Source organism: Peromyscus maniculatus, chromosome X (genome assembly GCF_049852395.1).
Source record: "Peromyscus maniculatus bairdii isolate BWxNUB_F1_BW_parent chromosome X, HU_Pman_BW_mat_3.1, whole genome shotgun sequence".
Classification (NCBI taxonomy): domain Eukaryota; kingdom Metazoa; phylum Chordata; class Mammalia; order Rodentia; family Cricetidae; genus Peromyscus; species Peromyscus maniculatus.
Window position 1 is genome coordinate 32684698 of NC_134875.1, and position 15363 is coordinate 32700060.

At 38.1% G+C, this 15363-nt stretch overlaps 1 protein-coding gene across 5 annotated transcripts in view; it reads left to right on the forward strand.

The window, feature by feature from the left end:
* Positions 1–15363, forward strand: part of Thoc2 (THO complex subunit 2) — a 124357-nt gene that overhangs the window by 2381 nt on the left and 106613 nt on the right. For all 5 annotated transcript variants that reach the window (XM_016000141.3, XM_076561613.1, XM_076561614.1 and 2 more), the window contains exon 2: positions 14349–14407. In XM_016000141.3, coding sequence (XP_015855627.1) covers positions 14349–14407 — 59 coding nt within the window. The remainder of the gene's footprint in view (positions 1–14348; positions 14408–15363) is intronic.

Genomic DNA, 15363 nt, shown 5'->3' on the forward strand with positions numbered 1-15363 from the left:
GTTTGAATTATAGTAGATCCAAATCAGTGTGATTAGCTTAATGATTATATAAATATATATAATTCCTGTTATATTAAGAGGACTTATCTCATTTTCTGAGACAATGACCTTGTAGCCCATGCTGACCTTGAATGTATACTGCTCTTCTGGGTGCTAAGATTATAGGCATGTACCCCTGTACTAGCTGAGAATTTAAAGTTGGATGGCATAACTGGGTGTGGTGGCCAACACCTGTAATCCTAGCACCTGGGAGGATGAGGGAGGGTCCCATGAGTTTGAGGTCAACAGGGGCTACATAGTGAAACCTTTTCTCAAACAAAACAATGAAAGCTAAAAGAAAATTAAACAAAGCTACACAGACTGGGGAGATGTCTTGGGGTTAGGAGCTCTTACTGTGCTTCTAGAGGACCTGAATTTAGTTCTCAAAACCCACATCTGTTGGTTCATAGTTCATAGTCTGTAACTCCAGCTCCAGGAGATCTAATACCTCTTGCCTCTTCAGGTGCCTGTATTACACACACACACACACACACACACACACACACACACACACACACACACACACACATTTACAAACATATACACAATTAAAAATATCTTAAAAAAAAACAAAACTGAAGCTATATAATATAATGAATTATTTTGTTTTGCCTTACTGGTAGATGAACCTAGAGGCCTTGTACATACTAGGCAAGTACTACTACTGAGCTATATCTTCAGCCCTTTACAAAATTATTTACATTAGCATACAAAGCAATAGGTTTTATTATGGCATTTTCGTGCATATGTTATCCTTTAATTTGCTGACTTCCTTCCGACTACTTTCCTCTACCAACCTCTTGCTGGTCACCTTTCTCCTCCTAAGTAGTCCTACAGTTTGCTTTTATGTCACATATATTCCATATCTACTTTTTTTTTAAATTTGAGACAAGCTCTTACTATGTAAAAGTTCCATGGCTGGCCTGGAGCTCACTTTGTAGACCAGGCTGGTAAGTGCTGGGGTTAAAGACATACACCACCATGGCTGACCTCATTACCTATTTTAATCTACCCTTTTCTTTCTGAAGGTCTCTCCTCCTCTCTCATCTTTCCACTTTCATGACCTATGCATATCTATATGTACACTTAAAAACATGGTATTTGTCTTTCTTAGTCTAGATAATTTTGTTTAAATTTGCTTAAATACATGATTTCCTGTATTTGTATCTTTTTCTCTCTTTCTCTCTTTCTCTCTTTCTCTCTTTCTCTCTCTCTCTCTCTCTCTCTCTCTCTTTCTTTCTTTCTTTCTTTCTTTCTTTCTTCTTTCTCCCTCCCTCCCTCCCTCCCTCCTCCCTCTTTCCCTTCCTCCCTCCCTCTCTCCCTCCCTCCCTTCCTCTTTCTTTTTATTTTTTTTTTGTTTCTCTGTGTAGCTCTGGCTGTCCTGGAACTCACTCTGTAGACCAGGTTGGCCTTGAACTCACAGAGATCCTCCTGAGTGCTGGAATTAAAGGCATGCCCTACCTCTGCCAGGTGATGGCTGCTGCTGCTTCTTCCTTTTTTAATGACAGTGTCTCATGTATTTTAAAGCCACTGTATAACTGAGAATGACTTTGAATTTATGATTTTCCCTTTATTTCCCAAGTGCTGGAATTATACGAAAACCACATCTGGTTTATGCAGTACTGGGGATTGAACCCAGGCCACATGGCATACTAAGGCAAGCACGTACCAACAGAATTACATCTTTAGCCCTTTAATCTTATATTTTGAGACAGAGTCTTGTTCAGCTGCCCAGACCAGCATTGAACTTGAAACCTTCCCATTTCAGCCTCCCAAATGGCTGGGATCATAGGCCTGCACTATCAGGCCCTGCCATAATGAAATTAAAAAAAAATCACTATTTAAATATTTTAAACACATCACCATCCTGTACTTTGTTTTCATTTATTTGACTTTTTTTCTTATGTGAAACTTTGTTTCATATAGCTTAATTTTAGAGGGTTAAAAAATCATCTTAGAGATATTGGCATTTTAATCTTGTTAAAACAAATGGTATTGAAAATATATGCAAAGAATTCTTTGTTTGGAAACAGTGTCTTAAATATAAAACAGCAACTGGAAATGTTAAAAGTGAGGGTAGAATGAATACATTTATAGGTTTATAAAATTATGTTTTTAAAGTATTTTTTTTCCAAGACAGGATCTCTCTGTGTAACCCTGGCTGTCCTGGAACAGCTGTCTGTAAGTATGTAGACCAGCCTGGCCTTGAACTCAGAAATCTGCCTGCCTCCTCCTCCCAAGTGTTGGGACTATGTGGACACCCCTACTGCCCAGCTTTTTAAAATGTGTTTTTAAAGTTGTGTTTCATGAGGTTGTCAAGTTTTTCTTATCTGTAGCATGTTACCAGTATACAGTTATGGTGAGAGTTACAGTGTCTGTAGTGCTAAAAGAGCATGATACTGGAAATAAGTTCAAAGGTAAAGCAATTGCACAGCATACTCAGAGTCCCTGGGTTTGATCCTCAGCACTGAAAAAAAAAGAAAAACAAAAACCAAACCAAACCAAGAACAACAACAACAAAACCCAGCCCAAACTGTGGGGCATTTTATTTTTTTTTTTTGGTGAAATGTTCCTAAATTTTTTTATTCCTGATACCACTACCACAATCTTCAGAACAGTAGACCTGATATAATAAAAAGACAATGCTAAGGCAGAGACCTTATGAATGTATATCTAATTGATACTCTACTGCATTAATCAATAGCTGCATTTTCTTGCACAATGTGCCTGTGGCAGTCCTAAACAAGAAGGGTTTCCTATTCAAGCTGCACTAGTAATTTGTGGCTATAGATATCATTGCTTCTGTCTGAGACTTTTAGACTTCCTGTCTAAACTAGCCTGCAGTTTCCCTGACAACTCTCCAGCTAACAACTGGAACCCTTTTCTGGAGTCTTCAAAACCTTCTTTTACTGTGTCCACCACCATAGGGACTACCAGAGCTTTGAAAAAAATTGTTTTTTAGTTTTTGAGATTATAATGGGATTACATCATTTCCCCTTCCCTTGCTTCCTTTCAAACCCTTCCATATAACTCTTTTTCACTCTTTCAAATTCATGACTGCCAAAGGTTTTAAGGAGGACAAATATGTAACTGTGCTCCATGAAAACCAACTGTCCGTTAGATAGAAGAACTTATATAAGTTTTGTTGGGTAATGAAGCAGAAGAAAATGATAATTTTTGTCCATCAAAACAGTCTATCCCTCACATACCTCCTATACACTATTAGTTTCTAGAGATTATATGTATGTGTATATATATATATATATATATATATTTAAAGTTGTCACTTATTTTAACATTTTAAAATTGTGTGTGTGTGTGCCCAGTTGTGCATGCTAGGATGGAGGTCAGAAGACAATTTGTGGTAGTTGGTTTTTTTCCTTCCACCATGTGGGACCAGGGGATTGAATTCAGGTCATCAGGCTTGGCAGCAAGTCCCTTTATCCACTAAGACACCTATCTGGCCCACCAAATATATTTTTAAATGATAATTATAGAACTTCTAGGGCTAGAGAGATGGCTCAGTGTGAGAACATGGACTGCTCTCCCACAAGATTAGAGTTTTATTCCCATTGTCCATGTTGGGTGACCAGTTACAAGTAGTAACTCCAACTGCAAAGGAATTCATTACCTCTAGCATCCTTGGATGCTGTACGTGACATGCATACACTCAGAGACACACAATACACATAATTAAAGTAATAAAAAGAAATCTTTGGGAGCTGAAGTGCTATCTCAGCAGTTAGGAACACTTACTGTTCTAAGGACTGGGGATTCCAGCTCTAGGATGGGGGCCCACAACTGCCTACAACTGCAGTTCCAGGGGATATGTCATCCTCTTCTAATTTTGCAGGCTCCTGCATGCAGTGCTCATGGTGCACACATTTAAACACACATGCATACACCAAAAAGAAATCTTTAAAAAAAGTCTTTAAAAAAATGATAAAACTTGTAACATGTTTTTTTCCCCAAGAGGTATCAGAACAGTAGAGGACTCCTAAAGGTAATTGTTTTATTCAATAATTCTTAAGGAGCTTGGGTTTGCCTGAAACTTGCGTAGTTCATGCTGGCCTAGAACTCCTGGTAATTCTCCTTCTTGGGTGTCCTAAATGCTTTGTCCCCAGCCCCTGAAACTTTTTTTTTGAGACAGGGTGTCATGTATTCCAGGCTGGCCTTGAACTGTCTGTGTAGCTGAGGATGACCTTGAATTTCTGATTTTATACCTTCACTTCTCAAGTACAAAGGTAGCTATGGACCCATGATATCACACCTAGTGATCAAACCCAGGGCCTCATACATTGGCAAGCACTCTAACAACTGAGCTACATCTCTGGCCCTGAAACCTTTTCTAATTTGATTTCATATTTTAAATTGTATTCATGAACTAAATGTAAATCTTGATCTGTTTTTCTAGTAATAGAAATTCATTCTTGAGAAAATGTTGATGCAACATTAGGAATTTATTAAGTTACTACTTTTTGTTTGCTAAGTTATTTTATAATGCTGAAATGGAGTGAGTGCCATTAATGTAACTGATTTTTCCTACTTACAAGTGTAGAGCTTTTGTTAATTTGTCTATTATAACATTTCTTGCTTTCTTGATAAGTGCATGTTTCCACAAGGTAAGATGGTTTTGTCCTAGTATTCATTTTTGAGGATAATATTTTTGTTATAGCATTGATAATAGAGGAAGCACTATGCTTTAACCAAAAAAAAAAAAAAAAAAAAAAAAACCAAGAAACCACTAAGTGAAGCATAGGTGACCATCAGTCTTTTATATGTGAAGCAAGCTTGCAAGCTGTGAGCATAAGTAATTCAGGCTTGTTTGTGTTTCCTTCTTGCTGAAAAAATGGGGAGTAAGTAAGATGAACAGCTAAATATTCATGTTAAGAAGCATTCACAATATACTTCTGAAATCATTAGAAGAACATAACTCATTTCATTCAGATTTTCACAGATCTTTGACAGAATGTAAATTTCTGTCCTTGTTCTCAGGGAGTTGAGGCAGCATTTCCATAATGGCACAAAACTGTTTGAAAAGTGGAAAAACTGGTAAACTCAAACATTAAGAGAGTGATTTTTGAACTGAGATAGAACATTTGAATAAGTTTAAGGTCATATTAGAATGGGCAACTATTCGAGGTCGTTTTGTCATCCTCCTGTAATGTAGGATAGTTTACTAGAAGTGTTCGACAGCTAAGACAGATGCAACATTCAGAACCAATTACTTCTAAGTATACTTGCTTGTTTACTATTAGTGGATTGCTTAGGAAGAACATAGTTAAAATCTATACCTGAAAATATTTTTTTGAGATTGGGTACTCCTATATCCTAGGTCAGCCTTGAACTTTCCATCTCCTTTCTCAGGTTTTAAGTTCTGGGATTACTGGTATTCAGGGTCACTATTGGCTAAATCTGCAGGTCTTATCATGGGAAAATTTCTACTGGTTGTTTTTGGCTTTCTAGTATATAAAGAATTCCCATTTTATAGTAAGGCAACACACATATCTGTTATGCAAGTGAATCACCTGAATATGATAACCCATTAATGATTTTGTACACAATTTGAACAAATCTTTGAGGTGCTAATTAATAGCTTACGATGACAATACTATCTGCAGGCTAATGTGCTTGCGGCCTAGGGACTGATAATATAGAATGACATTTCAGTTATTTCTTAGTTATGTAATGATGACTGTACCTTGGGTAGGAGTGTGGAACACTGACACAATCCTTCCTCAATCATGGGAAGGCATATTGAAAAAACATTGCTGAAAGTAGCAGAAGATGAAGCTGTCGAAAATGCGAGGGAACAAATGCATTTGTCATAAGAAGGAGAAATAAAATTTCTACATCCTCCCCTTTTTAGACAGGACTTTACTCTGTATTCCATGCTGGCCTTGAACTTGTCAACCCTGCCTCTGTCTTTCAAGGGCTAGGGATTTCAAGTGTGTGAAGTGCTACAGCTGGCTCCATTGCTTCTTTATCTCCCTCCCTCCTACCTTTCCTTCAACACGTCAGGCTTCGAAGGCTGGCCTCAAGCTTATTGTTATAACTCAGGTTGACCTGGAGTTTCTGATCTTTCTGCTACCATCTCCCAAGCTCTGGAATTACAGGTGTTTGTCACCAGCATACCGGGTTTGTGTGCTGCTGGGAATCAGATCCAAGGCTTATGCATGCTAGGTGATCACTGGGTCAGCTGAGTCACATCCTCAGCCCACAGTGACTTTTCTGTACATGTATACAAAGCTGAGTACCCTCAACATTTGGAAGGTGGAGGCAGGAGGATCAGGAGTTCAATGCCAGCTTCAGCTACATAATGAGTTTAAGGTTAGCTTGGGATATGTGGACTTTGTTTCAAAAATCAAAACCCAAAAATTCTCCAGAAATAATACATGTACAAAAATAATACAAATACAGGGTCATTGGCATATCCATCATCTCAGAATCTGAGGTGGTTCTCAGCCTTCCTAATGCTTCGACCCTCTAATACAGTTCCTCATGTCGTGGAAACACCCAACTGTGGGAGCCCACTCCCACATTTTGAAGGGTTCTTAGATGGAGGAGAGAGGAATTAGGAAATAAGAGATAGACAGAGAGACCTAGATGACAAGCAGAAAGACAGAAACAGGATAGCTTCAGGAGGGCCTGGGTCAATACCCACCAGCCTTGAAGTTTATTCAAAAGGGCTTTTTTTGTTTTGTTTTTCAAGACATGGTTTCTCTGTGTAGTTTTGGTGCCTGTCCTGGATCTATCGCTCTATAGACCAGGCTGGCCTTGAACTCACAGAGATCTGCCTGGCTCTGCCTCCTGTGGGCTGGGATTAAAGGCAGGGGCCACCACCACCCTGCATCAAAAGGGCTTTTTATAACAATGCCAAGGGGTGGAGTAAAAGACCTCCCCCTTGCTAAGTCAAACCACACGGTATAGCCAAGTGTAGACCCTTCCAAACACCTGGTAAACACGCCCATGACCAAATCATGTCGTTATGCAACCCTGCTGGGTAAAGCAAGCTCAGATTCTCTGTCCCTGAGTAAGTTCTCACTAGGAAACCTCTGCAGGCTCCCACACCCAACTATAAAATTACTTTGTTACTGCTTCATAAGTATAATTCTGCTATTGTTATAAATCACAATGTAAATGTCTGATATGTAGGATATCTGATATGTGACCCCTGTGAGGGCCAAGGCCCACAGGGTGAGAAGCGCTCCCTCAGATTTTTTTCCTTAGTACTGAGAATATGTGAAAATTCTCTCTACTGGCAAGTGTTTTTTTTTTTTTTTTTTTTTTTTTTTTGAGACAAGGTCTTAGTCCACTGAGCCATCATCTTGCTAGCCTTGTCTGATATTCTTTACTAGTTGAATAAATTTTTAATAGGTGGTGGGTGGTTAAAAATTTATTATGGGATTTTTAAATTTTACGCAGATTTAATTAGTAATTTCTTTTCATTGGCCTTTTATTCTTAATTTTGAAAATTTTGTAGCTGGGATTGGTGTTACTTGAGGCAGGAAAATCCTAATTTGTGGTTTGCTACAGAGTGACTTCAAGGCTAGCTTGATAAACTTGGCCAGACTGACTGTCAAAAGAAAAACACAAGAGGGATAAGGATACATCCTATTGATGGAGTGCTTGCCTAGTTCATGCAGTGCCATAGGTTCAATTCCCAGTAGCACAACAGCAAAGAAAAAAAATTGTAAGTGAATTGTGGACCAGCAGATGTTTATTTTGTTGCCTTTTTCTAACCAACAAGTGGAGTATCAAAATATATGATACAGAGTGGCAAGGTGTCAGAGTGTGCTAATAGATAATTTCTATAATTTCAGCATAGATAATTTCTGTAGGTGATGGTATTGTGGCATCATATTAGCATAAGATAGGATATATAAAGAGAATCATAAGCTTATTGCTCCAGTGCCGAGAATTGAACTCTGGGCTTAGCACATGCCAGGGGCATGCTTATAAATTTGAGAGGGAGTGGAGGGGGCGCAGGAGTTGGAGGTGAGAAAGGGTAGGGTAGAAATGATATAAATATAGTACTCCTGAAATTCTCATAAAAGAAGGAAAGAAACTCTTGTAATAGGAATTCATTGGTTCTCTTCCTCTACTTTAAAAGGTTGACATGGCTGGGCATGGTGGTGCATGCCTTTAATCACAGTACTCAGAAGGCAGGGACAGGCAGACCTTTGTGAGTTCAAAGACAGACTGGTCTACAAAGTGAATTCCAGGCCTGTCAAGGCTACATATTGAGATCATATCTCAAAGAATGTTGACCTGTAAGATTTTTTTTGTTTTTTTGAGACAGGGTTTCTCTGTGTAGCTTTGGAGCCTGTCCTGGAACTCACTCTGTAGACCAGGATGGCCTTGAACCTCACAGAGATCGGCCTGGCTCTGCCTCTCAGTGCTGGGATTAAAGGTGTGGGCCACCATCGCCCCAGCAAGATTTTTTTCTAAATCGTGAAATTGAACAAAAATATAGAGAAGTTCCTAAATACTAATGTGCAGAGCTTAGAAAACTATACAATTCAAATGCAAGTCAGATATAGGGGTAACTGCCTGTAAACCAACATTCAGAGACTAAAACAGGAGAGGCTTGAATTTGAGGCCAGCCTCAGCTACAAAGCCGACCAACTGTCAAAAAACAATTTAACAGCTAGACTGGATGGACATGTATTTAATCCTAGCACTCAGAGACTTTGAGTTCAAAGCCTGCCTGATCATTTAGTGAGTTCCAAGCCAGCTAAGGTTATTGAAGACCCTGTCTCAAAACCAAACCAAACCAAAAAGCATATTAACAAAACAAAAACCAAAATGCATATACCACCTATTTTACATTGCCATCAGAGTAACATAACCTCTTTTTCTGATCTCTCTTTTACCTCCTCTGTGGTAATCATTATTTTGACATTTATGTTTTGGTCCTCCATGTTTCACCTCATAAATTCTGGGGTTATAGGCATGTGTCACCATACCAGACTTTTAAAGTTAATGTCATATAGTAATGATTTGAAGATAGGTCAGTCTGAGACAGGAGAATCAGGAATTCAAGGTTAACCTGGACAACATGGAACCTTGTTTCAAAAATAAGAGCATCAAAAAAAAAAAAAAACCTTAGAAAAAGCCAATGTGATTTGTATGCATTAGTATACATCATTGTGGCTTATATTTTCATTGAGCATCATTTTAGATTTATCCTTTTGAAGATCTTTATGTCTTTTGTTTGTGTTTTCAATTTAATTTTTCTTTGCTCTCTTGAGGTGCTTCATGTTGTTTGCGGGTTATATGTACTAAGAACATATTCAATCTTAAAACAGTGACCTTAACCATTTGATTTTTTGAGGTTTGGTCTTGGTTGTGTAGCTCTGGATGTCCTGGAACTCTGTGTAGTCTAGGTTGGCTTCTAACTCATGACAAATTTTCCTCCCTCACCCTCCCATGTGCTAATATGTGCTAGGAATATGCCATCATGCCTGGCTAATAATGATTTTTTTTGGTATTTTGAGGCAGGATTTGTGTAGCTCTGGAGCCTTTCCTAGAACTCACTCTGTAGCCCAGGCTGGCTCTGAGTGCTGGGATTAAAGGCATGCTCCACCACCGCCTAGCTTGATAGTGATCTTTTTGTTGTTTGTTTCTGAGATAAGGTCTGGCTGTATAGCCCAGGGTGGTCTGAACTTAATGATTAGCATCTGCCACTACACTTGGGATTAACAGTGACTTGTGATGAATACAAATGATTCATTTTAATATCAAATTTATCCATTGTCTGCTATATTAGTACACTTTATGCTTACTAAATATCTCCCTTTGCCACTTCTTGTTTTTTTTTTTTTTTTTTTTTTTTTTTTTTTTTGAGGCAGGGTTTGATGCTAGTCCAGACTTTCCTGGAACTCAAGACAATCTTCCTGCCTCAGTCCTCTGAGTGTTGGAATGCTCCTTTTTGACTCCAAGGTTAATTAAGGTGTCCTATATTACTTTAGGAATATAATTTTACTTTTGAAATGGGGTCTTGATCTGTAATTTTCCCCGGGAACTCACCATGTAGGCCAGTCTGCCCTGAAATTCAGGGCAATCATCCTGCCTCCACCTCAGGAGTGCTGGTATTAACGACACTCAGGTTCTCCAGACAGTGTTTCTCTGTGTAGCCCTGTCTGTCCCGAAACTCGCTTTGTAGACCAGGCTGGCCTTAAACTTACAGAGATCTGCCTGCCTCTGCCTTTCGGGTGTTGGGATTAAAGGTGTGCACCACCACAGCCCAGCTAACACCTAGGTTCTTTTCATTTTGATTTAAAATTAAAAATTATTATTATTTCGTGTATGTGAATGTGTATGGCAGGAGAGAGAGAGGAGAGATAGATAGATAGATAGATAGATAGATAGAGAGCACACGCGCGCGAGAGAGAGCTATTGCTTGCATGTGGTGGTCAGAGAACAGCTTTGTGGAGTCATTTCTCTCCTTCCACTTTTGTGTAGGTTCCTTGAATTAAATTCAAATTCTCAGGCTTGGTGGCAAGAGCCTTTATCTGCTAAGCCGTCTTGCCAGCCCTTCATTTTTCAGTCTTTTTTTTTTTTGGTTTTTCGAGACAGGGTTTCTCTGTGTAGCTTTGTGCCTTTCCTGGAGCTCACTTGGTAGCCCAGGCTGGCCTCGAACTCACAGAGATCCGCCTGGCTCTGCCTCCCAGTGCTGGGATTAAAGGCGTGCGCCACCACCGCCCGGCAAGTCTTTTTTTTTTTTTTAACCTGGCATTGATTTTTACTGTGAGTTAGGGATTGTAATAGATTGTTGTGATTGAGGTTATGAAGAAAATCTAGCCTCATACAGCTAAATAATTGGCAAGGGCAGCACAATTGTATTGGACTTTTTTGGTAATCATGCATATTGTTTGCTGTCCTGTCAAAATTCTCTTTCTCTCTCATTGGGTGTCAAAATTCTCTCTCTCTCTCACTGTGTATGTGTGTGGGAGGGTCAGGGATTGAACTCAGCCCCTGTGCTTAGTTATCACCTCACTGGCCCTGCTTTTAATTTTTTTCCTCAGGCTTGTTAGATTTCAAGGGCTCAGGTGATCCTTTCTCCCTATACCCCAAGTGGTAGTTTAAACTACATTAGTACCAGGTATGGTGGTGGTGGTGCATGCCTGTGAAGCCAGTGCTCAGGAAGCAGAGGCAGGAGGACTGTTGGAAGTTCTATATAGTCATCTCTCTGCCAGCTAGAGCAGTGTAGTGAGAGTCTGCCTTCCCAATACCCCCAACACAAAAGTTAAAGAAAAGAAACTAAACCAGAAACCCCTAAAACATATACCCCCAAACAAATACAAAGCAGTGACATTTTGATACATTGTAAATAAAATCCATTTTATTTCTCTTTCATTTGGAGTGGATCTTTTATCCATGTGTCATTTTATAACATATATTGACCACTTGGAAATATTTTTCACTGAATTAATACTCTGTTGTTTTCCTCAAAGGGACAAACTCAGTTTATTTTTGAGAAAATGGCCTGCCAAATATCTTGGTTTCAGTAGTCATAACTTGTTAGTTGTTTTCAAGTGGAAAAAAAAATGGTGTTCTGTAAAAACAAAATAGTTAAGCTTACAGTTAAAAACAACTGTGCTGGCTGTTGAATGTTGATGACTGTCTATAATTCCAGCACTTTGGGTGGTTGATGTGAGAGAATTAAAAAAGTAGATGTACAAGTAGTTTCTATGCACACAACTGTTAATAATTTAATGTTGAGCAGGAATTCTTTATGCAAACTTATCATTTTATCAGAGTACCTAAAAGACATTTAAAAAAGGGCAGCTTGGGATGTGATATTGCATACTTGGAATCTCAGTGCTTGTGACACTGAGGCAGGGGGATCAAGTGTGCCAGGCCAGCCTGGACTGAATGCTAAGATCCTCTGTCCCCCAAACTAAAAGTTAGGCCAGCACTCCAGAGGCAGAGCCAGTGGAATGCATATCTCAAAGAAACCAAATATTTCAGAGCTCAGGAATATTTTTTTGTAGGTGGTGGAGGTTGAACCCAGGGCCTGATGCATGCTAAGAAGTGGCTTCCCACTGGACTATACTCTAATTCTGTGTTCTGGAATTAAATAAATTAATAATGAATGAAATAGAGATTTTATTCTTAAACAGTAATAATTATTTAGCTAGTCTCTGGGTTGCAGCTATGCTGAAAGATGATGTCCAAGATTTTAGGGTCAAGTGCTTTTTTGTCTAGCATGTCTACCAAGCTCTCAGAAAATCCAGTAGCAGTTATAAATATAATCGATTTGGTGTGGAGATAAAATTGGAGATAGATACACATAAGAATTACTGCCTTAGAAGTGGGTGAGATCACCCAGAGTGTATGTATGGGGGAGAAAGTGCTGCTGGGAAGAGCAAAAGCAATCAAATATAAGGACAAATGTGCTTGTAAGCATAAGAGTGATGATTCTTCTGAACAGGAGGGAGGGAAGAAGAGTTGGACATCCCTTAGCTGAGGTTGGAGATGTTACAAAGTCAGAACTTCTTGAGCACTGAGGTACCACAGGTAGAAACTTCCAGGTTGAAAGAACACAGTTTCTTTAGTGTCTCCAAGAAAAACAAGCCTCCGTTCCTCCCTTTCAGCTACAATAACACCTTTTCTGTGCATGTCCAGGTTCTGGCCTGCAAGTCTGCCTACAGAGGAGTAAAATGAAGAGTATCTTGTGTGCTGTACAGTAAACTTTGTTGAATGTACAAAATTTAAAAATATTATGTAAGGTTATTGTTAGGGGTTTGTAGAAATGACTTAGCAGTTAATAGCACTTAACTGCTCTTGCAGAGGTTCTGAGTTCAGGTCCTGGCACCTGTTGGACAGATCACAACTGCCTGTAACTCTAGCTCCAGGGGATCTCTGACACCTTCTGTCCTCCACAGGCACCTGAACATGCTGTACACTAATACAAACATACACAAATAAAAATGAATCTTTAAAAATTTACTGTAAGGGGGACTGGAGAGAGCACTGGCTGCTTTTCCAGAGGACCTGGGTTCAATTCCCAACATCCACAGCTCATAGCTGTCTGTAACTCCAGTCCCAGGCGATTTGACACCTTCACACAGACATATATGCAGGCAAAACACCAATGTCCATAAAATACAAATGAATTATTAAAGAATTACCTTCAGGATATATGTAAGATATATACGAAACAATGAATTTTGTGTTATGCTTCAATCTGTCCTCAGACATCATAACTACATGAAAATATTCTGAACTGAGATATGAAAAAACCTATGTTCTGGAATAGTCTTGGCTCTAAGCATTATAGATAAGAGATACTCCTATTCGCAATATATTACTTCTCATCCTCGGTGTTGCCCTTTTTGCTGTTTTGATTTTATTGTAGTTTGCACATTTTCTAGTTTAATGTAGTTCAGTAGTCACCACCTTTTTGCCAATCTTGTTTAATCTACAATTACCTTTAAATTTTTTGTATTGTATTGTCTTACTTTGTAGCAGATAGCATGTTATCTGTAGTGTGACAGTGAAGATGAGAACGCACTATTTCTTTGACATTCTGTTTCCTCTGGGGTGGTGTATTTTTTCATCAGTAGCTGGGACATAATGTTTGTACTCTGTTTTTATGATGTGAACAGCCATTGACAGATGGTGAATTTTTTTTGTTAGATGTCTTAAAATGAAGATGTTCTAATTCTATCATTTTATTGGCATATTTTAATTTACAAAATAATGGGTCTAATGATATTTTCATTTATGTATACAATTTACTGTAGTCACATTCAACTCAAATCATTCTCTCTTCTTTCTGCTACCCTCTCCCTTAGTGACCCTTTTATGTTCTAGCCTTTGTGAGAGAGAGACAGAGAGAGAGGGAGAGAAAGTGAGAAATCTAGATTCCTTATCTACCTTTCCCTCTTTATTGGCTGAAATAGTTGAAAATGGAGACATTTCATTTGAGATAGGGTCTCAAATTTGCTATGTTAGCAGAGGCTGATTCTTCTGTCTTCACTTTCTGAATCCTAGAATTACAATCATGCACTACTATGCCCAGTAGAGACATTTCTTATCTAATATTGGGTTACCCCATGTTTACATACAAGAGGCAGAAAAAAATTGATGTAAAAAATTATTTGCCAGTTTTTCAGAATAATGGATGATTCTCTAGTTCTGATGGGTTAGAAGATTGGGGTTGACTATTTTGTCGTGATCATAGGTATTTAAATGTATCTGGGAAATTTCCATATACTTTTTAGGAGATAAACTTGCTCCTTAGGAATCAAGTGTTTTTAGGATTGGAAATTGACAGATTTTGTTTGTTTTTATTCTAGTTTGCATTTATGCCGGATTCTCAGTGAAAATAAAAGCCATGACAGTTCGACTTACAGAGGTATGATTTTCAAAAGTATCATAGCTATCATTTTTGGCTAGATAAAATTATAAATCTCCAGTTGATGTTGTGTGTGAAAATCAAAGGTTTAAGAGTGCATGTAATAGAAGACCTTATAGTCAGTACTATAACTGTAGTTACAGTAAGATTATACATCTTGAATATACACATTGTTTCATCTGCCTGACTTACATAATTGAGATTTTGTACATTTGTTTAGATTTCTGTAGTTAGCTGTACCAATCATAAATGTGAAAGAAAGCTATCCTGGGAAGAAAAACTCTTTTGATCTTATTTGCACTAGAAAATTTCCACACAATCCGTTCAGTGCTTTTACTAAAGCTGGTTGTGTTCAGCTGGTGTCTGGGGAGCTTGTTAAAGGCAGTTGTCATGAAAACATAAGCAAAGGAGCTGTTTGCTGTAGATCACAAACAGGCTTTATTAAGTAAAACGTTACATAATTAAGCAGGATATAGATTGTACTTTTATGGGATTTTGCTGTTTAACATTCATTAATTTAAAATTAAGCACATGAATTTGGCAGAAGACAAGCCAGAATAAAAGCAATTGTGTCTGATTTATAGTGTTTTCATTTGTAGCTTTTATTGAAGATAATCTTGTAATGTTTTTTCAGTATGAAATCAATATTTTTATAACTCTATTCTAACAAAATATATAAATTATAAAATTATAAAATTTATTATAGTTACATTATGGCATTGTGACTAGATGATTAAGAACAGTGTTTTTAGATAGAAAAATTTACTTTGGTTTTATCAAAAATTGAATATTACATTAACTTGAGAGAATATACTTTATTAGAGGGAACATTTGAAGGCTTTAGGGGAAAGTATTTTTAACAAATGAAACAGCACATTTTGGTTTCTGTTATTTAGTAAGCTCTGTTTTAAGACATCTCAGCTAGGTTTGGTGACACATTCCTGCAATCCTAGAAC